Source organism: Macaca fascicularis, chromosome 15 (assembly GCF_037993035.2).
Source record: "Macaca fascicularis isolate 582-1 chromosome 15, T2T-MFA8v1.1".
In the NCBI taxonomy this organism is placed as follows: domain Eukaryota; kingdom Metazoa; phylum Chordata; class Mammalia; order Primates; family Cercopithecidae; genus Macaca; species Macaca fascicularis.
The window spans coordinates 47,117,137-47,143,803 of NC_088389.1; the positions used below are offsets into that span (position 1 = coordinate 47,117,137).

A 26,667-nucleotide genomic window follows, 5' to 3' on the forward strand; every position below is an offset into this window, starting at 1 on the left:
CATTTGATAACTCTTACTAGGATTTAGTAGAAGAAAATAACATCTCTTTCTCTCAATAGTTCATATGCAACTCTTCATTTTCCCTTTTGCTTTGGTTACCAGAGAGCTCAGAGTAAAATTTTGCACTCAGTTTTGAAATACCTATTTCCCTTGCTTACTTTAGTCCATGACTCGTGTTCTTTATAATCTTCTGTAACATATCTGAAACTTATTTGGAAGTAGATGAGGCTCCAAAACTAAGTAAATGATGAAATATCTGTCCTTTGCTTTGAAATGGGCTTCTTGATGGACTCTTTCCCAGCTTGGGATCAGTGTCTTCTTTATAGTGTCCTTCTTTTCATAGACACAATACAGTTGTTGGTAGCCTGACTGTGAAAGAGTTAATGTTTCCCAATACCAGGCACTGACATAGGCAGTAGGAAAAATCTGGTTCATTTCATTTCAAAATACACCATACCACGAATAAGTACGAACAGCTGCAATTTGGGCTTGGGGCCAAAGGAAATCAGTGTGGTGCTATGAATTCCAGCTGAGAGGAGGAGTTCATGTAACTTGGATTAGAGATCAGTCTCCATAACGAGACCATCAGACCCCAGAAGGAGAAGGGTCCTTGTATGTCACTTCAGTTACCTCCATAGTCACCACCGAAAGAAACTGGGGTAGTTCTTTGGAGAACTGGCCTTTTAGAAATCTAAAATTATACCCTTGGAGCCACTTCTCTGCAATGGGTTGAACACATCACATTTTATCCCTTGCCCCCAGCACTATATTACTGTAAAATGGGGAAATCTGGGAATACAAAAGATTTAGAGACTTGCCACCTGCTCATTTTATCGCTATGACTTGGCTTAAAACAACAGTCACTCTAACCTCAGCCATTTGGCACATGCTTCCTTCTCAAGCCCCAGGAAATTCTTGGTCAGGTCAAACCCACAGCCACTGAGTCTGGTTGTTTCTTCTTCTCCCAGATTTGTTAGGGAATATCGGTTTAGTAAAACTTAATTTTTTGTAAGTGGAATCCTTTTGTTTCAGAATTCCCTTCCTTTAAAAATATTTTTATATTTATTATTATTTTTTAAGTAGAGATGACATCTTGCCATGTTGGCCAGGCTGGTCTTGAACTCCTGGTCTCAAGTGATCTTCCTGCCTTGGCCTCGGAGAGTGTTGGAATTACAGGTGTGAGCCACCACACCCAGCCCAGAATTCCCTTCCTAATGTCATAATGCCTTATCTCTTTTTTGGAGTGGTCATCAAATCCCTTTTCACACTAGTTAGAAGTTTTCTTTGTGACATTCTCTATTCTCTACATATTTGGACTATCCCCCTGTGTTTTTTGGACATGTAGGACAGCATCTTTCAGGCCAATTAGCAGATAGAAGTCTTTCAAGTGGGGCCTCACAGCTGTTTTTAGGTCTCCAGTTGGTTTTTAGGTCATGTTCAGACATAGGGACTTTGTGGCTACTTTGTGGTTTTACTATCTTCTCATAGTTTATTAAAAAAGAGGCTTCTTTTCCCTTCCATTTTCTGCTGCTTTCCTGATAAAATACTTCAGCCATTATTTTTAAAAGTGTCCGCTATTATCTTTTAAACTCTTTCATAACAGGAAAACAGGAGTTAACCACTCACATAAGTTAGAGAGGGGACCCCTCCCCCCTTTTTTGGTGATTTTCATAGTTACTAAATCATTGTGAACAGAGAAAAGTCACTTAATTCCCTTTGCTTCACTTCCTGATTTCTTCAACAGAGTGGTAACATTTGAGATGTTATTCATAGAATTGTATATCAAAGAACGAGGCCAGCTCTTTCTTGGTGCCCCCTCAAGTTGGTAAAATCACGTATATGACTTCTCAGGAAGCCGGAGTATTTACATATCCTCTACCCAGCTGGGAATAATTCATCCTCTAGCACAATACTAGTTTTCTTTAGATTCCCCTCTATTCTTACTGTTTTAGAGAGGTATTGCCAAGAGGGTTTTCAATGAGGAAGAATGGTAATATGCTGGGAGCAGGAAAGGAAATGAAATTCAAGCGTCTCATTATTTTTCCCATGCTGAAGTAGATACTAGGATTGTATTCCACAGGTCTTATTTTCTTCCCCGTCCCCCGCTCAAAACTTTGGGCAGGATGTATAAGTCTAGACTTAGGTTATATAGTGATTTTTTTTTAAGCTTTTATCTCCAGTTTAATTAGAGGCTGGTGAAGGAAACTGGCTTTCTTATTTGGCTCTCAAACTTTGAAAATAAACAAAACTTTCATATATTTGAATAGCACATTTGGGCCAAACAACATCTGGAAGAGATTAGTCTCACTGGTAGGCAGAAGAAATTTCATAATGTACCATCTTCAAAGAACATGGTACCTCGTCACATTTCTCATGTGACATGTATCCTGGAAACAGAAGTACTTACGGCCACATTGCTGGAGCATCTGCTTTTATCTTTGTTTTGTGTTGAACATAAATGTATCTTTCTAATACTGTGATATTTCTTTAGCTTTTTTGAAAACACAGCTAAACCTGGTGGTATGATGCTGCCTGCACTGTTGACTGTGGTCTAGACTTCTCCTTTTTCAGAAGACCTATTTGACTTTTGGCAACATGCCTCTTAGAGTTTGTGATTTGTTTGAGACATCTTTTCCTGTCTTCTCTAAAATCAGGCACATGTGTGTCTGGGGTAGTCATGTACTTTGTAATAATCACTTCTAGCCAGATCTTGGGGATGTCTATTCTTGTGGTTAGTAGTGACACATGAACCCTCTCTTCCACTTACAATTATTTTATGTAAGATGACTGCCTCTCCTAGCCCTGCTCCTTCCTCTGCTCCTCTACTCTGCTTCCCTCAAACTTATAGAAAAGTTGCAAGTACAGTAAAAAAAAAAAGTGTGAAGAACCTTTTATTTCCCTAAGTCAATTAAGAGTGAATTGTTTACATGGATGCTCTAACATCCTCAAATACTCTGTTTTTCTCACAAACAAGCACATTCTTCAACATACTCACAAAGCAACCACTGAAATCAGTAAATTAACCCTGTTATCTTACTATCATCTAATTATCAGATCCCATTGAAATTTTCTCATATTGTCCCAACAATATCCTCGATAGTGAAGTATCCAGCTAACCATCTTGCATTGTATTTATTACTAGGTCTTTTCTAAGTCTACTTTATTATGGAATAGTTTCTCAGTTTTTTCTTGGCTTTTATAACCCTTGATCTCTTGATTATAGGCTGTTTATTGTATAGAATGTTCCTCAGTGGGTTTGTTTCATGTTTCCTGTTGATTCAATTCAGATTTCGAACTTTTGGCAGGAATATGACAGAAGTGATATTCTCATTGCATTTCATCAGGTGGCACACACTGTTGATTTGCTCCATTATTGGTGATATTATTTTAATCACTTGATTAAGGTGATGTCTTCCAGACTTACTTACTATGAAGTTATTATTTTGCATTTTATAGTAAGTATTTTGTAGGGAAGTGTTTGAGTCTCTGTAAATATCATTTTTTTGGTCAAACTTTTATTTATATTAAAATGAACTTATGGATTCTTTTTTTGTTTTCAAAGTTAGAAATAATTAGACCAGTGAGTACCTTTGAAACTAGTTTCCTTGTCCTTTTTACATGTCTACATAATTCTTTAAGTGCTGTCTTAACTGTCTGCTCAAGATGTCCAAGACATCATGTATTTCCCTAATCTGAAGAGCAGACATATCTCCAAGGAGCCTGGCTCCTTTCTGTAGAGAATGGTATTAAGAGACCAAGATATAAGTGTTAGGTGTGCTCATTGTTATTGGGATATCACTACTCCCAAGCTTCTCACTGTGCAACACACACATTGATAACTGTTTTTATTTCTATTTCTATTGAAAACCTCTCTACTTCTCTCCTGGATTACCCCAGTCTTTCTCTCCTGGTTGACCCCTCATCTTTCAGGCTTTGACACAAACTCTGGGCTGCCTTCCCATGGGGACATCCTCTTCACTTCACTTAGACTCTGACATGCTGCATTGGGTTGCCCTTGCATTGTTACAAACGTATAGTTTTTAAAAATTAGTTTGTGGTATCAGGCAGGGGAACATCACACACTGGGGCCTGTCAGTGTGTGGGGGCTGGGGGAGGAATAGTTAGGAGAAATACCTAATGTAAATGATGAGTTGATGGATGCAGCAAACCAACATGGCCCATGTATACCTATGTAACAAACCTGCACGTTGTGCACATGTACCCTAGAACTTAAAGTATATTAAAAAAATTAGTTTGTGGTTAGTGGTCATATTTTCTTGTATGCCAGAGTTTGCCATTTAAGGAGAATGTTCTTTAAATATTACATTTTAAAAAGTTGTAAAATAGCATTTTTCTTTAAGACTTATGCTTTCTTTTAATGTTTTCATTGATAACATAGACTGCATATATTTATACAATTTGATTTGTTTTGACATATGTATATACTCTCAAAATTATCACTGCAATGAAAATGGTGGACATATCCAACACTCCTCAACTTTTCTGCTATTGAAATCCTTCCCTCATGTCATTCTGCTCTTGTACTCCCAGGCAACCACTGAACTGCTTTTGGTCACTATAAATTAGTTTGCATTGTCTACAGTTTTATATAATGGAATCATACAGTAAGTGCTGTGTTTTGTCTGGCTTCTTTCACTTGGCTTATTTTGAGAGTGATAGATAGTATTATGTATACCAGTAGTTCATTTGTTTTTATTGCTGAGTAGTCTTCTGTTTTATGGATATGTAACAATTTGTCCATTCATTTATGAATTGACATTTGAACTGTTTCCAGTTTTTTGGCTATTTACAGATAAAACTACTAGAAGCATTTGTGCTCAAGTCTTTGTATAGACAAATACTTTCTTTTCTCTTGGGTAAATACCTAGAAGTAAAATGGCTGAAGTGGATAATTAACTTTTAAAGAAACTGTCAGATTATTTTCCACACTGATTCTATCTTACATTCCCACATCAGTGTGTAAGAGTTGCAGCTTCTTTAAATCCTCACTGACACTTGGTATGGTTGGTTTTTTCAGTTTTATCCATTCTAATAGACATGTAGTGGTGTTTCATTGTGGTTTTAATTTGCATTTTTCCTAATTGCTCTTCTATGCTTATCTGCCATCTGTATATTATCTTTGGTAAACTGTCCCAATCTTTTGCCCCTTTTTGAATTTTGAAATTTCTTATGTGCTTTGGATACAAGTTCCTTATGAACGTATACTTTGAAAGTATTTTCTCCCAGTTTGTGGCTTGCCATTTAATTTACTTCACAATGTCTTTTAAAAAGTAAATTTAAATGAAGTTCAGTTTTTCAATTTGTTCTTTATAGATCATGCTTTTGATATTTTGACTAAAGAAAAAAAACAAGCTTTTAAAGAATTGTAAGTTAGTTTTATTCAGAAGTCTTACTGAGAGCTATAGCCTGAGGACTACAGCCTAGGGGGAGTCCTTCAGAAAGGTTCTATTGCCCAGGAACGGTGGCTCACACCTGTAATCCCAGCACTTTGGGAGGCCAAGGTGGGCCGATCACCTGAGGTCGGGAGTTCGAGACCAGCCTGACCAACATGGAGAAACCCCCGTCTCTACTAAAAATACAAATGGCACATGCCTGTAATTCCAGCTACTTGGGAGGCTGAGGCAGGAGAATTGCTTGAACCCGGGAGGCAGAGGTTGTGGTGAGCCGAGATTGTGCCATTGAACTCCAGCCTGGACAACAAGAGTGAAACTCCATCCAAAAACAAAAACAAACAAACAAAAACCCAGAAAGGTTCTATCACACTGCTCCAAAATAGTGTTTCAACTCACAGGTTATATACAGGTTCAGTACATATAAAATCACATCAGTTTGGGTGCAAGAGTCTATCTAGTTATAGATTACAGAAGCATAATCACTAACCCTGTCAGGTGTTCTCTTATGTGTAGGAAAAAGCAAGGCAAGGACTAGAGCCGTTTATCTTTTTTTTTTAAGGAGCCGTTTATCTTTTAAGGAATACAGTGATTCAGGCAAGAGCTGGAGGGTGGGAGGCCCTGTTCTTTATTCTGTTTTGTCTTCGATGAAACTTTCTGGAGAGCTGCACATTGTCACAGAGTCAGGGGCTTTGGGAGGGTATGCTGACAAGCAGAAATGAGCAAATATGTCTTTTTACATTTGTTGCTGTGTCTCACAGGTATCTTATCTAAGGAAACTTTGCCTACCCAAAGTACACAATGATTTTCTCTCATGTTTTCCTCTAGAAGTTTTATGGTTCTAAGTTTTACATTTAGGTTTATGACCCTTTTCAGTTAAAATTTGTATATGGTATGAGGTATGAATCAAAGTTTGTTTTTTCAGTTTATAGTTTTGCTTACGGATATCTAATAGTTCCATTATGATTTTAAAATTGTGACTTCATTTTTAAAAGTGGAAAAAAGGCCATACTACACTGTCTTAATCATTTATTATACTTTTAATGTCTCTGACAGGGACAATAGTAATGACCCCTCTTTCAGTTTTATTATTAGTCATTTATATCTTCTCACCTTTTTTCTTGACTAATCTGGTTAGAGGGTTAGCAATTGTATTGATATTCTTAAAGAAACGTCTTTTGGATTTGTTTTCTAGTTTCTATATAATTATCTACTATTTTATTTTTTCCTGCTTACTTTGATTTTAATTAGATTATCCTTTTCTAGTTTCTGATGGTAAAAGATGAGGTCATTTATTTGAGACTTTTCTTCTTTTCTGTTGTATAGGTGTTTAATGCTATGATTTTCCTCTTTGGCACTGGTTTAGTGGCATCCCACAAATTTTGACATGTTTTGTTTTCATCTTCATTTAATTCAAAATATTCAATTCAAAGTATTTTTTAATTACCTCCTTTGACTTCTTTGATTTATAAGGTATATAGAGATATATTACTTATTTTCCAGCCTTTGATGATTTTCCAGAGATCATTCTGTTATTGATAATTTAAGTGTGGTCAGAGAACAGACTTTTTATGACTCAAATTCTTTTAAATTTGTTGAGACTTGTTTTATGGCCCAGAATATGGTCTATATTCCTACAGATTTCTTTTGTTCTTGAAAGGAATGTGTAGTCTGGTGTTGGGTTGAGTCTTTTCAAAATGTCAAATTAGATCAAGTCGACTGTATTGTTCAAGTCTCATATCCTTACTGATTTTTTCTGTTCTGTTAATTAATGACTGAGGAGTATTTATCTCTGGCTATATTTGTAGATTTGTTTATTTCTCCAGTTACGGGTTTTTACTCCATATATTTCAAAAATCTGTAATTAGATACATATGCTTGTAGGATTGTTATGTCATCTTGATAAAGAGACTATCATTATGAAATAACTTTTTTTTTAAATCCCTGGTAATATGTTTTGCTCTAAAATCTACTCTGTTGGCTTTTAATATTGGCACTTCAGCTTGGTTTTGTTTAGTGTTAGCTGGGTATTTCTTTTTTTTATCCTTTTACTTTTAATCTATTTGTGTCTTCATATTTAAGGTATGGTTCATGTAGGGAGCATATAGTTGTGTCTTGCTCTTTTATCCAGTCTCATAATCTATGCCTTTTAATTGAGTTGTTTAGACCACTTACATTTAATGAGTGTATATATATATGTGTTTCCATATGGTTATGTTTAAATCTATCGTCTTGCTTTTGTCTATTTGTCACATTTGTTCTTTTTTGTTTTTTGGATTTGGTGTACTTTATGATTTTATTTTATCTTCTTATTGGATTATTAGCCACAATTATTTATTTTGTTTTTAGTGGTTGATTCAGTGTGTGCAGTAGGCTTTAATTTATTGTAGTCAACTTTTAAGTGACATTGTATCCCTTTATGTATAGTACAAGAACTTTACAATAGTACAGTATACTTACTTTACTCCCTTGCTTTTTAAAACTTTTGTAAAAACTCTATTGTTATTATTTTCATTATCTTTTTTTAGAACAACTTTATTGAGATATAATTTAATACCATAAAAGCCAACCATTTAAAATTCAGTAGTTTTTGATATATTAAGAGTTCTGCAGCAGTGGCATGTGCCTGTAGTCCCAGCTATTCATGACGCTGAGACAGGATCACTTGAGTGCAGGGGTTTAAGGCCAGCCTGGGCAACATAGCCAATCCTTGCCTCCAGATAGATAGACAGATAGATACATAGATAGATAGATAGATAGATACATAGATAGATACATAGATAGATACATAGATAGATACATAGATAGATAGATAATGTGCAACTATCACCCCAATCAAGCTCAGAAAATGTTTATCATTCCAAGAGAAACCTCATATTTTGTTTTCAATCACTCCCTATTTATCCTCTTCCAAACTCCTGAAAAACACGAATCTACTTTCTCTCTCATAGATTTACTTATCTTGGACGTTTCATGTAAACAGGCTCATATATTTGTGGCCTTTTTTGATTGGCTTTTCACTTAGAAAAAAATACACAATACTGCATGTTGTAGTATGTATCTTTCTTTCCTTTGTTGTTGTTGCCCAATAATATTCCATTGTTTGAAAATACCATATTTAACTTTATCCTTTCAACAGTTGATAGACATTTGGATTATTTCTACTTTTTGATGATTCTGTAATGCTTCTGTGAATATTCTTGGAGAAGTTTTTGTGTGGATATATATTTTCAGTTCTTTTGGGCATATACTTAGGAGTGGAATTGCTAGGTCATATGAAAATGCTATTTAATATTTTGAGGAACTACCAGATTTTCACAGTGGCTGCACCTTTTATATTCCCATCAGCAATGTATAAGGTTTCCAATTTCCTCACATTCTTACCAACATTTGTTATTATGTCTTTTAAATTATAGCCATCTTAGTAGTTATGAAGTGTGGATTTGACTTTTGTTTCCCTAATGGCTAAAGGATATCCAGGTCTTTTCATATTCTTGTTAGCCATTTGTCTGTTTTCTTAGAAAAATATCTATTCAGATATTTGATCATTTTAAAATTAGCTTGTCTTTTTATTATTGAATTGCAGGAGTTCTTTATTCTGGATACAAGTCCCTTATGATTTGCAAATATTTTTTCTTTCTATGAGTTGTTGTCAATTATATTTTTAAGATACTTATATAATAAAATGGTTTTTATATTTATCCATGTTATTACTATTAATATTTTTGGTATCCTTCATTTCTTTATGAGGATCCATGTTTTCATGTGGTATAATTTTCCTTCTGTCTGATGAACTTCTTTTTAACATTTCTTATAGTCCAATGTCTGCTTATGAATTCTTTCACCTTTTGTATGTTTGAAAATGTTTTTGTTTTACTTTCACCTCTGAACATTTTTTTATGTGTATAAAATTCTAGATTGATTGTTCCCCCCACTTCCCATTATGTTAAAGATGTTGATCCCCCGTCTTTTTGCTTGGATTGTTTCTGATGAGAAATCTGCTGTCATTCTTATCCTTGTTCCTCTCTATGCTACGTCTTTTTTTTTTTTTTTTTTAATCCAGTGACTTCAAAGATTTCATTGCTATGGTTTTGTAAATTTGATTGTGCATTAATTATTTTTTGTTTCTTGTGCTTATGCTTCGTTGAGCTTGTTGAGTCTGTGGGTTTACAGTTTTAATTTTTATCCTTGTTTTTTCACTCTCCTTCTTTCCTTTGGGGACTCCAAATACATGTACAGTTGACCCATGAACAACATGGGTTTCTACTGTGCAGATCCATTTATATGCATATTTTTTTCTGACCAAATGCAGATCAAAAATACAGTATTCATGGTATGTGAAACCCACAGATATGGAGGACCAACTTTTTATATATATGTGCAGGTTACACAGGGTTTTCTATGGTGTAACTGCCCAATGAGTTCTCCTTACCTACTCTCCAGATAGAACTGATTTATCAAGACAGGAGAATTGCAATAGTGAAAGAGTTTAATTCTTATAGAGCCAGCTGAATGGGTGACTGGAGTTTTATTACTCAAATCAGTCTCCCCCCAAATTTGGAGACTGAGGTTTTTAAAGAATAATTTGGTGAGTAGGGAGCCAGGGAGTAGGGAGTGTTATTGATAGTGCTAGAGATGAAATTATTGGTGGTTGAAATATTATATAAACATATATATTATATAAACATATGTATTATATAACTGAAAATAATACCTATTATATATGCAATATATTATATAGAATAAACATAATTGAATAGATATTATATGATAGTTGAATTGAATGTAAATGTAGTTTTATTTATTTTATTTATTTTTTTTATTTTTTTTTTTTTTGAGACGGAGTCTCGCTCTGTCGCCGGGGCTGGAGCGCAGTGGCCGGATCTCAGCTCACTGCAAGCTCCGCCTCCCGGGTTTACGCCATTCTCCTGCCTCAGCCTCCTGTGTAGCTGGGACTACAGGCGCCCGCCACCTCACCCGGCTAGTTTTTTGTATTTTTTTAGTAGAGACGGGGTTTCACCGTGTTCGCCAGGATGGTCTCGATCTCCTGACCTCGTGATCCGCCCGTCTCGGCCTCCCAAAGTGCTGGGATTACAGGCTTGAGCCACCGCGCCCGGCCGTAAATGTAGTTTTAATAACAAGGTTGCCAAGTACTGTATTACTCGATGCTTAGACTGTTCCTAAAATTTTCCTATCATACATGATATTGCATTAAGCATCCTTGTACCAAACTCTTTGTCCTTTATATTGTTCCCACAGTATAAATTCCTAGTGGTGGAATCACATGCCTTCTGATTCAGCATACTTTTTAGGATCTTGATGCTAACCATACATATACACACGTATCCCTAATATTAGCATTCCAGAAAGGTTACGACAGTTTCACCTATACCAGAAATTTATTTGAGTGCCTATTTTCTTATACTTTGTATATAAACACATCAGAAAACCATCTTTAAAGGATAACTTTCTTATGTTGAGGCAGTTTCAAATCACAATCCTTCAAGCACTCAGTATTTTGATTCCTTCTCCCAAAGGTGCTTGAATTTTAAGCTACTTGAAACCTTAAATAATGAAAGACGTCTCTGTTAAGAGAACCCTCTGCTTTGAACACTGTTATTCAGTGCTGAATCACTTCACTTACCACAGCCACAGACTTCTGTATTCTGACTAGCTATTTCGACACTTCGTTTCCACCCCCATTGGTCTCTTTCCTTCCGTTTTTCTTTCCTTCACTTCATATATTCACATTCCTTCTATTTTAGGCCATTTGGGAATTACTGTTTTTCTTTTTTTTAAAGAATAGTTTACTTTTTAAATTTTTGTTTTATTTTAATTTTTGTAGAGACAGAGTTTCACTATATTGCCCTGGCTGGTCTCCAGCTCCTGGACTCAAGCAGTCCTCCGGCCTTGGCCTCTCAAAGTGCTGGAGTTACAGGCACGAGCCACCACACTTGACTGAGAATTACTTCTGATGTTAGAAACATGCACTTACTCTTAGAATAAAATATTTTTCAAGACTCATCAGTGGTTGGAAGAGTCTAGGCTGGCTGAAGCTTGGTTATAGAGGTTGTAATTCTCCTTGTTCTGAAAACCATGGACTGAAAACACCCCAGCTTGGCACAGTGGCGCCCTCAGTAGAAATGTATCCACCCTGTAGGGTGCTTCTCCTGTAGGTGAAAATCCTAATTCTAATTTATATTTGAATTGGTCTAGGTCCCTATGCAAATGGCTGAGGGTCATGGCATGTACACACTAAGAAGATCAAGAGTTTAGACGACTCCGGAAAGAAACAGGGCAGAATGAAGTCTGTCTCTTACTCAGAGTAGAATTCTACTTTTCAAGAGGATTTTTTTTTTCAGTCTTCTTTGTTGAATCTTCTTCATTTTCCCTTAAAATGTAGATCTCATTCCTTCTCTTCTTGCTCTCTGCCTTCATGACTGATCACACTCCCTTGAGTTCAATTTTCTCCAACTCAGAAATCTGTAGTTCCAGGGCCGTTCCTGATTTACTACTTCTAAGTAGAGATTTTCTCCCATCTTCTAAGCATTGTAACACAAACTAGCTTGACCTTGAGGCTAAACAGTTTGGCCAATATATCCTTTGCCTTCATGGTGACACTTATTCTAAGATAGTAATCTCCATAATTTGAATTTTACAATTCTTGGTTATTTTGGTAAGTGTAAGGATAGCGTTCCTATCCATCAGGACCACTTCTAAAATGAAAACTATATAGCTGGCAATACAGTCTTTGAAATTAAGACAGTGAGTTTACTTATATAAGTTTTGGTCAGTTTCTCCAGCTTCTAGAATACTGTACCCTGACCTGATAAAATACATGTAAAATGGCGCAATTGTGTTAATTGTGTTTCTCTCTCTGCATTCAGTGTGCGCAGGATGGGCTAGTTGTATTTCTTCCTTGGAATGCATCAGCTCTGTGCCCTGTAGAAAAAATGATAGACTTTTAGACCAATTTGAGAATAAAAGGTCTAATTGAAAAGCTGGAGAAGCAAATGAAAAGACTGATCTTATTTGTGAAAAAGGATTTATGAACATGAAATATATTGTATCCTGTGAGTACACTGAAGGCCTGATGCTTTGAGGAAAAGAGGAAAGCCACAGAGAGGAAAGTAGCCTGTAGCCACAGGTGGCGATGGTATTTTAAAACAAAACATAAGGTAGTCATTTGGTTTCTCAAATGCATTTCTGATTTCTTTGTCCTGAATCTGCATGTGAAGCAAATGGACCCATAGCCTCCTTCATCCCAGCTAAACCATTTGCTTCACTGTCAGTGAAGGGGATAGAGTCGGTAGTAGGGATAAGTAATCCAGATAAAAAGTTTAGCATGGCCGTATCTCTGTCATCCTGTTTTCCCCTTTCCTTTTTCCGATTCTTTAAACCAGAAATTCTGATTTTATCAACTTTAGAAATGAAATAGTACTGATTGGCTCCTTTCTCAAAAGGTGAAGAATGGTCTCCTTTTTCTTGTGATTTTCTGTAGTTTTCATCTTAGCTTATTAGTTACACGTATTTCAACTATGTGTGTTAAGTGAAATAAGCTAGTCACAGACAAACTTTGCATATTCTTATTTGTAGGAACTAAAAAAATTAAAACAATTGAACGTATGGTGATTAAAAATAGAAGGATAGTTATGAGAGGTTAGGAAGGTGGGTTGGTTAATGGGTACAAAAATATAGTTAAATAGAATGAATAAGATCTAGTGTTTGGTAGCACAACAGGGTGAATTTATTGCACATTTAATAATAATTAAAAGTATAATTGGATTATTGGATTGTTTGTAACACAAAGCAAGGATAAGTGCTTGAGGTGATGCATACCCCATTTACCCTGATGTGACTATTACATATCGCATGCCTGCATCAAAATAGCCTATATACCCCATGAATATATACACCTACTATGTACCCACAAAAATTAAAAATATTAAAAGTGGCTTGTTTTTGTTATTGCAGGTAAACAAAGGCTTGATTGGCTGTAGAATTTTTGAATCATTCCGTATTTCTGACAAAATCTTGAAATTTATTCCTTCATCTTTTTTGTTGGGGTGAGGTTAATGGCTGTGTCCAGCCCATTTTTTTTTTCCCATTATGATTTGATTTATTTTCCCCATTTGATTTTTTTAATGGGATTTCTTTTAATTTTTAAAGCTTATTAACTTAAACTTGTTTTTCAGTTATCATTTACTTCATAGTTTTCCTGGAATTTTTAATCGTGGTAAAATACATATAACATAAAATTTACCCTCTTAACCATTTAAGTGTGTAGTTCAGTAGTGTTAAGTGTATTCAGACTGTTGTGCAACCAATCTCCAGAACTCTTTTCATCTTGTAAAACTGAAACTCCATACCCATTATACAGCAATTTCTCATTCATCCTTCTCCCCCAGTCCCTGGCAAGTACTACTGTACTTTGTCTCTATTAATTTGACTACTCTATTAGCTATCTGATATATGTGGAGTATTTGTCCTTTTTTGACTGGCTTATTTCACTAGCATAATGTCTTCAGGGTTCATCTATGTCACAGCATATGCCAGAATATCCTTTTGAAGGCTGGATGATAATCCATTGTATGTATATACCAATTTAGTTTATGTCTGTTCATCTGTTGTTGAAAACTTGGGTTGCGTCTACCTCTTGGCTCTCGTAGATAATGCTACTTTGAACATGGGTATACAAATATCTCTTTGAAAGATCATTTTCAATTATTTTGGATATATACCCAGAGGTGGGATTGCTAAATCATATGGTAATTCTATTTTTAATTTTTTGAGGAACCTCTATACTGTTTTCCACACTGATTGTACCATTTTTGGTCCCACCGGCCGTGCCAAAGGGTTCCAGTTTGTCCGCATCCTTGCTAATACTTCTTTTCTTATTTTGATAATGGCTATCTTAATGGTGTCAGATATTATCTTACTATTTTGATTTGCATTTGCATTTTACTGATGATTAGTGATGTTGAACATCTCTTCATGTTTGGCCGTGTGTGTGTGTGTGTGTGTACATTTTTGTAGAAGTGTCTACTCAAGTATTTTGCCCAATTTTTAAGTTGCTTGTTTTTGATTTTGAGTTGTAGGAGTTAGGAAAGTTTACTTTTATCACTAAGTAACTTCTGTTCCACTTATTTTTCTCAAGTGTGCCGATTATGTTGAATCTTTGTGTTCTGTAATTTATATCCATAATTTCTTTTTACATTTTTGTTATTTTTATATTTTATTATTTTACTTTAAGTTCTGGAGTACATGTGCACAACATGCAGGTTTGTTACATAGGTATACATGTGCCATGTTGGTTTGCTGCACACATCAACTTGTCATTTACATTAGGTATTTCTCCTAATGCTATACCTCCCCCAGTCCACCACCCTGTGATAGGCCCTAGTGTGTGATGTTCCCCTCCCTGTGTACATATGTGTTCTCATTGTTCAGCTACCACTTATGGGTGAGAATATGTGGTGTTTGGTTTTTCTCTTCTTGTATTACTTTGCTGAGAGTGATGGTTTCCAGTTTCCTCCCTGTGCCTGCAAAGGGCATGAACTCATCCTTTTTTATGGCTGCATAGTATTCCATGGTGTGTATGTACCACATTTTCTTTATCCAGTCTATCATTGATGGGCATTTGGGTTGGTTTCAAGGCTTTGCTATTGTGAACAGTGCTGCAATAAACATATGTGTGCATGTGTCTTTATAGTAGAATGATTTATAATCTTTTAGGTATATACCCAGTAATGGGATTGCTGGGTCAAATGGTATTTCTAGTTCTAGATCCTTGAGGAGTTGCCACACTGTCTTCCACAATGGTTGAGCTAATTTACACTCCTACCAACAGCATAAAAGCATTCCTATTTCCCCACATCCTCTCCAGCATCTGTTTTTTCCCGACTTTTTAATGCTCACCATTCTAACTGGCGTAAGATGGTATCTCATTGTGGTTTTGATTTGCATTTATCTAATGACCAGCGAAGATGAACATTTTTTCATAAGTTTGTTGGCTACATAAATGTCTTCTTTTGAGAAGTGTCTGTTCATATCCTTCGCCCACTTTTTGATGAGGTTGTTTTCTTCTTGTAAATTTGTTTAAGTTCTTTGTAGATTCTGTATGTCCATAATTTCTAATCAATCTAGTAAATTCCATTATTATAAGTACATGTACTTTTTCCCAAGCCAGACTTCCATGGCACCAACTCAGTTTTCTGCAGTGGCACTTCTGTCTTTTGTAGTTTTAAATTTTTAGTTTCTGCAATGTTATTATTAATTTTTAAAATTTTCCTAAAAAATTTAAAAATCAAACTTGTAAATTTTTATAATTTAAAAATATATAGGTAGATACTTTATTTGGCAAACAATTCTAGCGATCACTTTTACCATGTTCACTATATTGTTCACAGTATCATAAGTATTACTGCAGGTGTCTTAGGTATATTAATCAATTCAGTTCTTACAGTTATATGTGGCAACCTTACTATTATCATATCCATTTTACAGAGGAGAAACTGAGACAAGGAGACATGACATAACCTGCCCAAGGTCACACTGGCAAGACAAGGATTTGAACCTAGGCAGTTGGATTCCCTAGCGTACTGTACTTGTAACTACTATGCAGCACTGCCTGTCTCTCTTCCTCCTTTTCTTAAAAAAAAAAAAAAAAAAAGAAAGAAAAGAAATGTATATGCTTTATTTGAATTCTGATTCAACCAACCAAAGTGTTAAAAGTTATAAGAAAATTAGGGGATTGTGAAATTACTGAATATTTGATGATATCAAGTACCTCTGGTTAATTTTTTAAGTGTGATGATGGTAAGGTAGTTTCCTTATACAAGAGTTCTTTTAAGGACAAAACAACTAAATTAGTTAACATAAAGTTATTTACAACGTATATTTTATGCTGAGTTATTTACAGAAGAAATTAAATGATGCTTGGGATTTGTTCCTCTATATTATCTTTTAATATATTCATTTTAATTGATGTACAGTTATACATATTTATGGGATATAGTGTGATATTTTGATACATGCATACAATGTGTAATGATCAAATTAAGGTAATTAACATATCTATCACCTCAAACCTTCATCATTTCTTTATATGGGTAACAGTCAAAGTCCTTTCTTCTAGCTATTTGAAAAAATATAATAAATTGTTGTTTGCTATAAGTCACTCTTCAGATCTATAGAACACTAGAAGTTATTCTTGCTATCTAGGTGTAACTTTGTATATCCGTTAACCAAACTCTCGCTATCCCTCCCTGTTCCCTAGGCTTCCTAGTATCTAGTAAGCACTATCCTACTCTCTACTTTTGTGAGATAAACTTTTTTAGCTCCCTCATAGGAGTGAGAACATTGCAGTATTTATCTTTCTGTGCCTGACTTCGCTTAACATACAGTCCTCAAGGCTCATCCCTGTTGCTGCAAATGACAGGATGTATGTAATTTAAAGTGTCAAGTAGCTCTGAGGCTTGCCAGGAAAGAGGAGTCCTTGCTCCCTTCCTACAATTTTATCTTCCCCAGAGACCACTGTCAGTTGTTTTAGCAGCCTCATTTGATATTTGCATTGAATCTGTAAGATTTTTTTTTTACTTCTTTTTGAAAATTTTTAAAATTGTGAATATATTTTGAAATATGTACTTTGTGGAATTCTAAGATTTTTATTTCTTTTTGTCTTCCTAGTTTTGAACATTTAGAGATGTACCATGTGCAAAGTGTACCGTTCACATACTCCCATCCTGAACCTCCTTGTCTTAGTATAGTTAGGTCAAAATTTTGACTAGGCCATTATTCAGTGTTAATAGGATGATGACTTTGTTAATGCCTTTCATATCTGAGCCATGTAGAATTCTATGAATCCTTTTCCTCTTCTGCAATTTTTTTGTTTTATTTAAACTAATTGTTCTTTTGATGTTTGCTTAGTTTTCTATGGGCTTTTTACTCATTCAGTCCTAAACGCTCTTGGTTATCCAAATCTCCTCTTGATATACTACTTCTTGAGTCTTCTTGTGTATCACCCAAGGATTTCCCTTCACAATTATGTCAGGAGTTCCCTTTTTTCCCACTCCTGTATTGGACTCCTGTTTCCTGTATCACATGGCTGTCTTTTTCCTAGTTTCCTCTCTGCTTTGCAGAAGAACATCCGCCAATAGAGTTCTAGCTTGTAAACTGCCTTCCTCATTGCTTCATTGTATTCTAGCTTTCAGGGTTGCTGTTGAAAAGTCCAAAGACTTTCTGATTCCTAATCCTTTGCTTATGAGCTTCCCTACCTGCTTTATGATATTTTATAGGACCTTTTTAATATCCTTACAGTTAAAAAAATACAACTCTTGATGACCGATACTGTGTTTAATGTGGGCATATTGAAATCAAATGAAATGGGCAGGTAGGCACTCAGTGAGCCCTTACAGTCTGCACAATTATGACCTTACATTTTAGGAAATATTTTGAGTTAGTCATTTGACTTCACTCCCACCCCCATTTCCTTTACTCTTTTATTCTGGAATTCTATTTGACTATTAGACCTTCTGGACTCATTTTGTAGCCTTCTCACTTTTACTGTTCTAGTCTCCTTTACTTTTTTTTTTTTAAACTCTACATTTTGGGCACATTCCTTAAAGTTATATTCCAGTCTGTCTACTGAATTTTTTTTGAAATTCTTAAAAATTGACGTATAAAATTATATGTATTTATCATACACAACATGATATTTTGAAATATATATATACACACACACACATAGGTACATAGCAGAATGGTTAAGTCTAGCTAATTAACAAATGCATTACTTCACATAGTCTTCATTTTTTTTGTGGTAAGAAGAGTTAACATCCACTGCCTTGGCATTTTCCAAGAATACCATGTATCATCATTATCTATAGTCACCATCCTACATGATAGATCTGACCTTATTCCTCCTAACTGCAGTAGATCTGACCTTATGCCTCCTGTCTAACTGTAAATATGTATCCTTTGATCAACAACTTCCCAACTTCCTCTCCCCACAACCACCCCAGCCTTTGGTAACTACCACTTTGCTCTATACTTCTGTGAGAACAACTTTTTTAGAATTTTGAATTACCACTTTTTAAGCATCCTGTTTTTGTTTGAATAAGTGCAATATATTATTCTTGATGTTACTATTGTTAAACCTATTCATCTGCTCAGATTCCAGAGAGAAAAATCCTTCGGCCTCAGGCCTTAGATGGTGTAAGACTGGCTTCAGATGCTATTTAGCTCCAATACAGGGAAGAGATAATAAGAAACAATACAAGCTTCAGCTCTAGCCTGCCTGTATCTCATCTTGTTCCTCCAGGTTTGGGGTTCAGGAATTTTTTCTATTTTGTTTCTATCAGACCATAGGGCTCTCTGAAGAATGATACACAGTCTGAAAAATTTCCCCATTTTATCTAAATTGTTGTTCATCTATAATAGTTTTCTAAAGTTTTGAGAATAAATTTGTCCTTTCCTGGTTTCAGCAATGATGGTTTCTTCTTTCCTCCTTTATTGCTTTTTGTTCATCTATTCTGTTTTGGGGATGAAGGCAAAAATCTTTACCCATGTAGCTTCCCCCAACCACCTCTGAAAAGTCTGTTTTATCTTTTGCATCACTAATTTTATTTTTTGCTTTTTAAAAATATTCTACTTTCTGCTTCATTGGTTGCTTTTATTCAAGTTCATAATTCAGATTTCCTTTTCTGGTTAACACACACTCTTTTCTGGTCTCACGTTTCTTTCTATGACTACCTGCTCTATGTGCAAATGTCCCCTGGAATTTTAAGAACATGAGCTAGAAATTTTCTGTTAATAGAGTTTTCTCTTTTATGTAGTATACCTATTTCTTAAGTAAATATTTTCTCTGATTCTAGAATCTTCCCCTTTTTTGAACCATAATGTGTTCTATTTGCTTGGTGGATTTAGATTTTTCTCCTTTGCTTATCCTTAGGGAAGTCAACGCATATTCAGTATCGGGTATTGCCCTGTGTTCCTCCCTCCCTCCCTCCCTCCCTCCCTTCTTTCCTTCCTTCTCTTTTTGTTTTAAAAATTTACTTTGAGTTCCGGGATACATGTGCAGAACATGCAGGTTTGTTACATAGGTATACATGTGCCATGGTGATTTGCTGCACCTATCAACTCATCTAGGTTTTAAGCCCCGCATGCGTTAGCAACCCTGTGTTCTTTCAAGAAACTTGGATGAGTCACTATTTGACTCAAGTCCAGACAAAGGAAAAAGGTTACATTTGTAGTAGATTAATTTACCAATTATGAATTCATATTCCTGTGAGGCCTGGGAAAAGTGCCAGCATCAGTTCCAGAAGTAATCACAGGGAAGTTTGCCTCAAACCAGAGACTTTCTTTTAGGTATTTGGTGTGGCACTCAGTAATTAGCAAGGTCATTGTCACTTGGCGTGGCTGCCGTTGCCAGGAGCCAGCTGGGAGTGTCTTTTTCTCACGTGTTTTCCGTGGTAGTCATCATAGCCACCTGTCAACCAGAAGTAAATGCAGCCAGAGGTTACTTGCTTGGCTGGCCTCTGAAGCCAGGAACCCTTTTAAAGGAGTTAGTGTATTTTAAATGTACCCCGAGTCTCCCTGGGCTTCAGCGCCCCCATCCCACTGAACTAGGGGTATCATTATGGGTTTGGTGGATTCTCATTTGCTTATTTTCTGGTCGTGCAGTTGCAGTTTCACATGAAGAGGATATCGTGTTTTAGTCCTTTTGTCAACCTCCCATGTTGATTCTTTCAAGTATATATTTCTGAATGTTTAAGATCTATCTCTAGTTTCCAGGGCTGATTCAGGATATTTCCTGTCTTATAATCAGCTGGTCATTTCTTTGGTAATCTGGCACAAAAAAATACGCTTATAGCTTTCCTATTTGGAAATTGTATTTTATACATGAGATTTGAATTGTAGGGGGATACTGAGGTAATTTAGACCCAGTGATTATAAAGGAATGGATGAATGATCCAATAAATAAATAGATGACAAAGCTCATCTTTTGCAAGTGAGAGGCATTAGAGGTAATTTTACGGTTTTGAGAAGAGAAATATAGATGAGAAGAGATGCCTAGGAGAATAGAAAATGGAGACAACTAGGAAAGAAGAGAAGGGGCAACAGTAATGCTCCAAGGGCAGTTGGAGAGCCTGATGTCAGCCGGGCAAACCCACATTGCTTCATGGTTTTCTATGGCTAGAACATAGTTTTGAAGCTCAAGCAAAGGAAATGGAGAGTTAGGTTGATGGCAGGCTAGAAGAGTTGCAGCACAGGTGTCGAAGTACTTGGAAGAGTTCAGAGGGGTATATTTCTTAGTCTCATTCTGTTGCCCAGGCTGGAGTGCAGTGGTGTGATCTTGGCTCACTGCAACTTCTGCCTCCTGGATTCAAGCAGTTCTCTGCCTCAGCCTCCTGAGCAGCTGGGATTACAGGTGCCTGCCACCATGCCTAGCTAATTTTCTTTTTCTTTTTGTTTTTCTTTTTTGTATTTTCAGTAGAGATGGGGTTTCACTATCTTGGCCAGGCTGGTCTTGAACTCCTGACCTCATAATCCACCCGCCTCGGCCTCTCAAAGTGCTAGGATTACAGATGTGAGCCACCACGCCCTGCCCGGGGTGTATTTCCTTAAAAATTATTGTGCAACTCTCTAGTTGACAGTCTGGGGCTCTGGTAAGGCAGGGAGTTTGTCTGTCAAAGTGAACCAGCTTGCTCAGCTAGATACTGCATGGCATGATTACTTAGGGTGATGTCTTTTTTGTCTTTAGTTCCCCCATGATTTGTGCAGTTTCGTAAATAAGTTGAGAAGCAAATAGATTTCATAATATAATTTTAAGACTTTGCTCCCAAAAGAAAACTGATTTGTACCTTTGAAGTTAAATGTCGTTCAGCCCTTGTATTTGGCAAAGTAACCATACGCTATTTTATAAAGCATTCTCGTAATGTGTGAATAGGTTCAACAAAATTAGACATGTCTCATGTTTTAGGAGAAGGCAGTTAATTTTCTGTCTTATTTTCTTCTTGAAAATGTGAAACTAACCATCTGTCATGTTTATTAGGCATCTCAAGGAAATGAAACATCCAAATGAGAGTCACATGATTAAAATTTTATATAGATGAGAGGAGCACAAGGTTCTCTGTCTCAGGGTCACTCTGCAAGTCATCTGACTTTCATCCTACTTTCTCCATTTTTTATCTGACATTTTTGCTTAAAGATTCCACATGCTTTCCATCTCTTTTTAATCTTTGATCACTTGGAGTATTGGCCTGTGGAAAGAGTATGAATCTTAGCGTAGGCCCTGGTTCATACCTCAGCTCTTTCAGTTCCTGACTGTGTGACTGGGGGTATGTTGCATAATCTCACAATACCTTTCAAAGCCTCAGATGTCTCCCTTGTAAAATAATTGAATAGTATCTGCTTCAAACTCTAGGGTAAATTACTGCTCCAAAGCTCAGCATCCAGTGGCCTTTCATTAAATCCCAGTCTCCCATCTTTCCCTCTGCTGTTGTTAGTAATAACGCCATATGACATATTTGTTTGGTGGATCTCATCCATTTCTATATCGCTTTCCTTACTATAAGCTAGCTGCCTCTATTTACCTTTCAGGCAACTCTCTATATTCTGAATATTGAATATATTTTAAGGTTCTATTGCTTAATGACATAGCTTGGTGAAATGATGTTAGACCTGAGCATATAGTATGCATCCTTAAGAATGGAATGTTGTGTGCTTGATTTTTTGCTTTATAGTTATATTATTGATATATTCATTTATGTCACATAGAACAAGATAATGTGAATTATAAATACATAAGAGGGAGAAAGGAAAAATGAAAGTAGGAGTGGGCAAAAAATAATGCTAGGAATAAGTTCAATATAAAACAGTGCACCTTGGGGTTCCTGTAATTTTCTTGGGTAAGTTCGGCACTCTAGCAGTCATCTTGAAAAAAGAAAGTTCCTGTATACATATACTTTTCTCCTGGGTTGTTTATTTACTTTCACAGTGTGATAAACAAGTCTTATTTGTTCCTATAACTGGGACTAAGGAGAACATCAGTATTGTCACAGGGCAGCTGTGGAATTTGCTGTTGAATGTCATGACAAGATAGCTTGATAACTTTACTACTTATTTGTCAATGAAAATAATTGCTCGAATGGGAGAAGAAAATAGGAAGGCTCTATAGTTCTAAGCAGCTAGAACCTAAAGTGATTGAAACTGTAGTATGAAGGATACTGCACAAAAATGTAGCAATTAAATTTAAGCTTATAAAAGTTGCTGTCAAACCTAGATTATTTCTTAGAAAAGCAGCACTTCTGAGCCTCTCATTTGCCCGGTATTCCTGAGCTAATATAGGGTAGCACCATGGGATTTGGGGGACAAAGGACTTGGATTAAATGTCTAACTGCACAGTTCCTAGCATACAAGATTTGGATCTTGTGACCTCTGGTTCATTACTTTTACTATTATGAAAATTATCATTTCCCAATAGTTTAAAAAGTGTTCAGGTAGCCAGGTGCGGTGGCTCACGCCTGTGCTTTGGGAGGCCGAGGCGGGCGGATCACCTGAGGTCAGGAGTTCGAGACCAGCCTCAACATGGAGAAATCCCATCTCTACTAAAAAAAAAACACCAAAATTAGCCGGGCATGGTGCTGCATGCCTGCAATTCCAGCTACTCGGGAGGCTGAGGCAGGAGAACTGCTTGAACCTGGGAGGCAGAGGTTGCTGTGAGCTGAGATCGGGCCATTGTACTCCAGCCTGGGCAACAAAAACTCTGTCTCAAAAAAAAAAAAAAAAAAAAAAAAAAAGAGAAAAAAGGTGTTCAGGTATCATCTTGCATGCTGGTGAAACTAGAAAGCGTATTTACTGACAAAAGCTCCTTAAAGGCAAGGTTGGCTTAGCCTTACTTCTTGTGCGCCCAGTTCCCTATTGATGCTCAATAACTCTTTTTTTTTTTTTTTAGACGGAGTCTCACTCTGTTGCCCAGGCGGGAGTGCAGTGGCATGATCTCGGCTCACTGCAACCTCTGCCTTCTGGGTTTCAGTGGTTCTCCTGCCTCAGCCTCCCGAGTAGGTGAGATTACAGGCATGTGCCACCACACCCAGCTAATTTTTATATTTTTAGTAGAGATGGAGTTTCACCATGTTGGTCAGGCTGGTCTCAAACTCCTGACCTCTAATGATCTGCCCCCATTGACCTCCCAAAGTTTTGAGATTACAGGCGTGAGCTGCTGTGCCCGGCCAATAACGTCTTTGAATAAAAGAAAGGATATTGTTAGGGGGTATGAAAATCACCAGAAAATGAAAATGTTTCTTAAAAATGAAAGAATTTTTAAAAATTCTTTTCTTAAAATGAAAAATTTTTTTCTTCTAGACTAAATTGCAATGTGGAAAGAGTCACATCAGCCTTTGGACAGAACTAGGGCCGTGATTTAGTGTGCGGAAGTTAGCATCTCTCTGAGTTTTCTTAATGAACATGTGAATAAGAGAAGATTTGGTTATACTTTGTGCTTATTTAGCATCCTCTCTTTGAGGATGTCAAAAGGATTTTAGAAATGTTCTCTTTCTCACACAGGTGGACATCTGATTTATGAAGCTCCCCATCCACCTGTCTGAGTACCTGACTTCTCAGGACTGACTCCTACAGCATCAGGTATCTTGCCTTTCTTTAGTCTTAAAAGCGGTGACTAAGTTCCTTGAGTAAATATAGGCAGGGAACACATTCACTTTGTTATGTTTCATATAGGCCTGGGAATTGGAGTTGCTGCTGTAGTACTGGTCCCACCATTAAATGTGTGACTCTAGTCCCTTTTGCTCTCTAAGCCTCAATTTTTTCTTCTGCAAATAGGTGGGGTTGGACTGGGTGATATCTAATTACTTGACGGTATTATGGTAGTCCATCCTTATCCGAAGTTTCACTTTCCACGGTTTCAGTTACCTGCAGTCAAACTTGGTCCAAAAATATTAAATGAAAAATTTCAGAAATAAACAATTCACAAGTTGTAAATTGCACTCCATTCTGGATAGTGTGGGTGAAATCTCATACTGTCCATGTGATTCATCCCTTTGTCCTGCATCTCCACATATGCTACCTGCACATTAGTCACTTAGTAACTGTCTCTGTTATTTACAAGGTTGGGTACTATTCACAGTTTCTTTTTCTTTTTCTATTTTTTAAAGATGGAGTCTCGCTCCGTCGCCCAGGCTGGAGTGCAGTGCTGCCATCTTGGCTTACTGCGACCTCCACCTCCCAGATTCAAGCAATTCTCCTGCCTCAGCCTCCTGAGTAGCTAGGATTACAGGCACGTGCCACCATGCCCGGCTAATTTTTGTATTTTTAGTAGAGATGGGGTTTTGCCATGTTGGCCAGGCTGGTCTCAAACTCCTGACCTCAGGTAATCCTTCCCTCTCGGCATTCCAAAGAGCTGAGATTATAGGCTTGAGCCACCACGCCTAACCCACTATCCACCGTTTCAAGTATCCACTGGGGGGCTTAGAATCCACTCCTCAGATAAGTGGGGGTGGTTACTGCATTCCCTTTGCCCTCTATGTAAGCCATCAGCTCTCCACTATGGATTATTCAATTCCTTTATTATTTAATGGCAGGATGGCTTTTCCCACCGACTCACCCTCCCCAGCTCTGCAACTTGAAACTGTCTTCCCAAAACATCTACCTGGCATGTTGGATTCAAACCTATGAAAATTCCTCAACTTAAGAGTATTTGGACAGATAGCACAGAAGTCATGGCTTTTAGACCTTAGCTTTTCCCTACAGGCTTTCTGTTTGCATTAAGCTAGTATTTGAAACTTGACTCTAGGGATTCTTACCTCCTTTGGCCAACAGTACTTCACACCCATATGCTAGTCCTTTTATGCTAAATGTGGGTTTTCCTGTTGTTTTCCAGATACACAGCTTCTCCTAGCATGACCTTGATCTGATCAGCAAACAAGAACATTTGTCTCCCGTAGTTCTGGGGCCTATTCACCATCTACAACCACAGAGCTGTCATGGCTGCCATCTCTACTTCCATCCCTGTAATTTCACAGCCCCAGGTAAGGGCTTCAGACTAGCAGAGGTCTGACGTAATCATAAGTTTGTCAAATATTTAAACTGGGTTTCAGGAAGTGTGTTTGACTCTAGGGATCATGTATATCTCTCTCGCTATCATTTGGTGAGTATTTGAATAATGGTGCTTTTGTGAGTGAGGTGCCATTTAGTTCAGGAAGCAGCTGGAACAATGAACAAGTGATTTTAGTGAACTGGCCTCTGTTCATAGGAGGCCTTGGTTTTCAGTGCTTAGGATGCCCGACTGTCACTATAGGCATCACACTCTAAATCAAAATAAGTCAGTAGTAAACCCTGCTGCTTTTCCTCTCTTGGCTTTTTTTGTGGGCTGGGGGTTGGGGTGGGGTTTAATGAAATATATCAGAATGGATCTAACTTTAACAAGTTTTTTGAGGGCTGTCTTGTCGTCCTCCTCCTATACTTACTCTTTTGCCTTGACCTGTTCTAGGAACTTTGAAAACAAAATGCGATTCCAGGAACTTCTGAACAGCAATCGTATGAGTTATCTTTTTCTGTCCAGTGAAGAGCAGTAATACGGCAGGGACATGGTCTTTGTTCGGATGATTTTGCAGCCTGATTTAATCAAGCATTCACTGGACTCTTTCAGATTCAGCAGGCAGCAGGGTACAATGTGGAAACAGACTTTGGAGTCATAAGGCCACAGTTCACATCCCTGCTCCTCTGATTGCGGGATTAAAAGCCTTAGTCATGCCAACCTCTCTCAGCTTCAGATCTCTCTCATGTAATCGTTCCTCACATGATGGTTACATGGATTAAATGATGGTTTATATACATGAGGCATACAGAGGTGCGCAGGAAGTGTAGTTTCCCATTTACTCTTCATTTATCTTCTTTCTACAGTGTGACCTCCTCTCTCATTCGTGACAATCAAATTTTGGCCAACTTTATTTTTATTTATTTATTTATTTTTTTGAGAGGGAGCCTTGCTCTGGTACCCAGGCTGCAGTGCAGTGGTGTCATCTTGGCTCACTGCATCTTCTGCCTCCTGGGTTCAAGTGATTCTCCTGTCTCAGCTTCTCGAGTAGCTGAGATTACAGGCGCTTGCCACCAAGCCCAGCTAATTTTTGTATTTTAGTAGAGATGGGGTTTCACCATGTTGGTCAGGCTGGTCTTGAACCCTTGACTTCAAAATGATCCACCTCCTTGGCCTCCCAAAGTGCTGTGATTACAGGCCTGA

General features: G+C 37.0%; 1 protein-coding gene across 11 annotated transcripts in view; it reads left to right on the forward strand.

Annotated features, from left to right (window-relative positions):
- Positions 1 to 26,667, forward strand: part of LPAR1 (lysophosphatidic acid receptor 1) — a 170,428-nt gene that overhangs the window by 42,568 nt on the left and 101,193 nt on the right. For 7 of the 11 annotated variants that reach the window (XM_005581087.5, XM_074016825.1, XM_074016826.1 and 4 more), the window contains 2 exons: positions 23,979 to 24,056; positions 25,309 to 25,456. The exons of 3 other annotated variants lie outside the window; for them this stretch is intronic. In XM_005581087.5, the coding sequence (XP_005581144.1) occupies positions 25,412 to 25,456 (45 nt within the window). In that variant the 5' untranslated portion in view covers positions 23,979 to 24,056; positions 25,309 to 25,411. The remainder of the gene's footprint in view (positions 1 to 23,978; positions 24,057 to 25,308; positions 25,457 to 26,667) is intronic. One more of the 11 variants, XM_065530229.2, reaches the window with a different exon arrangement.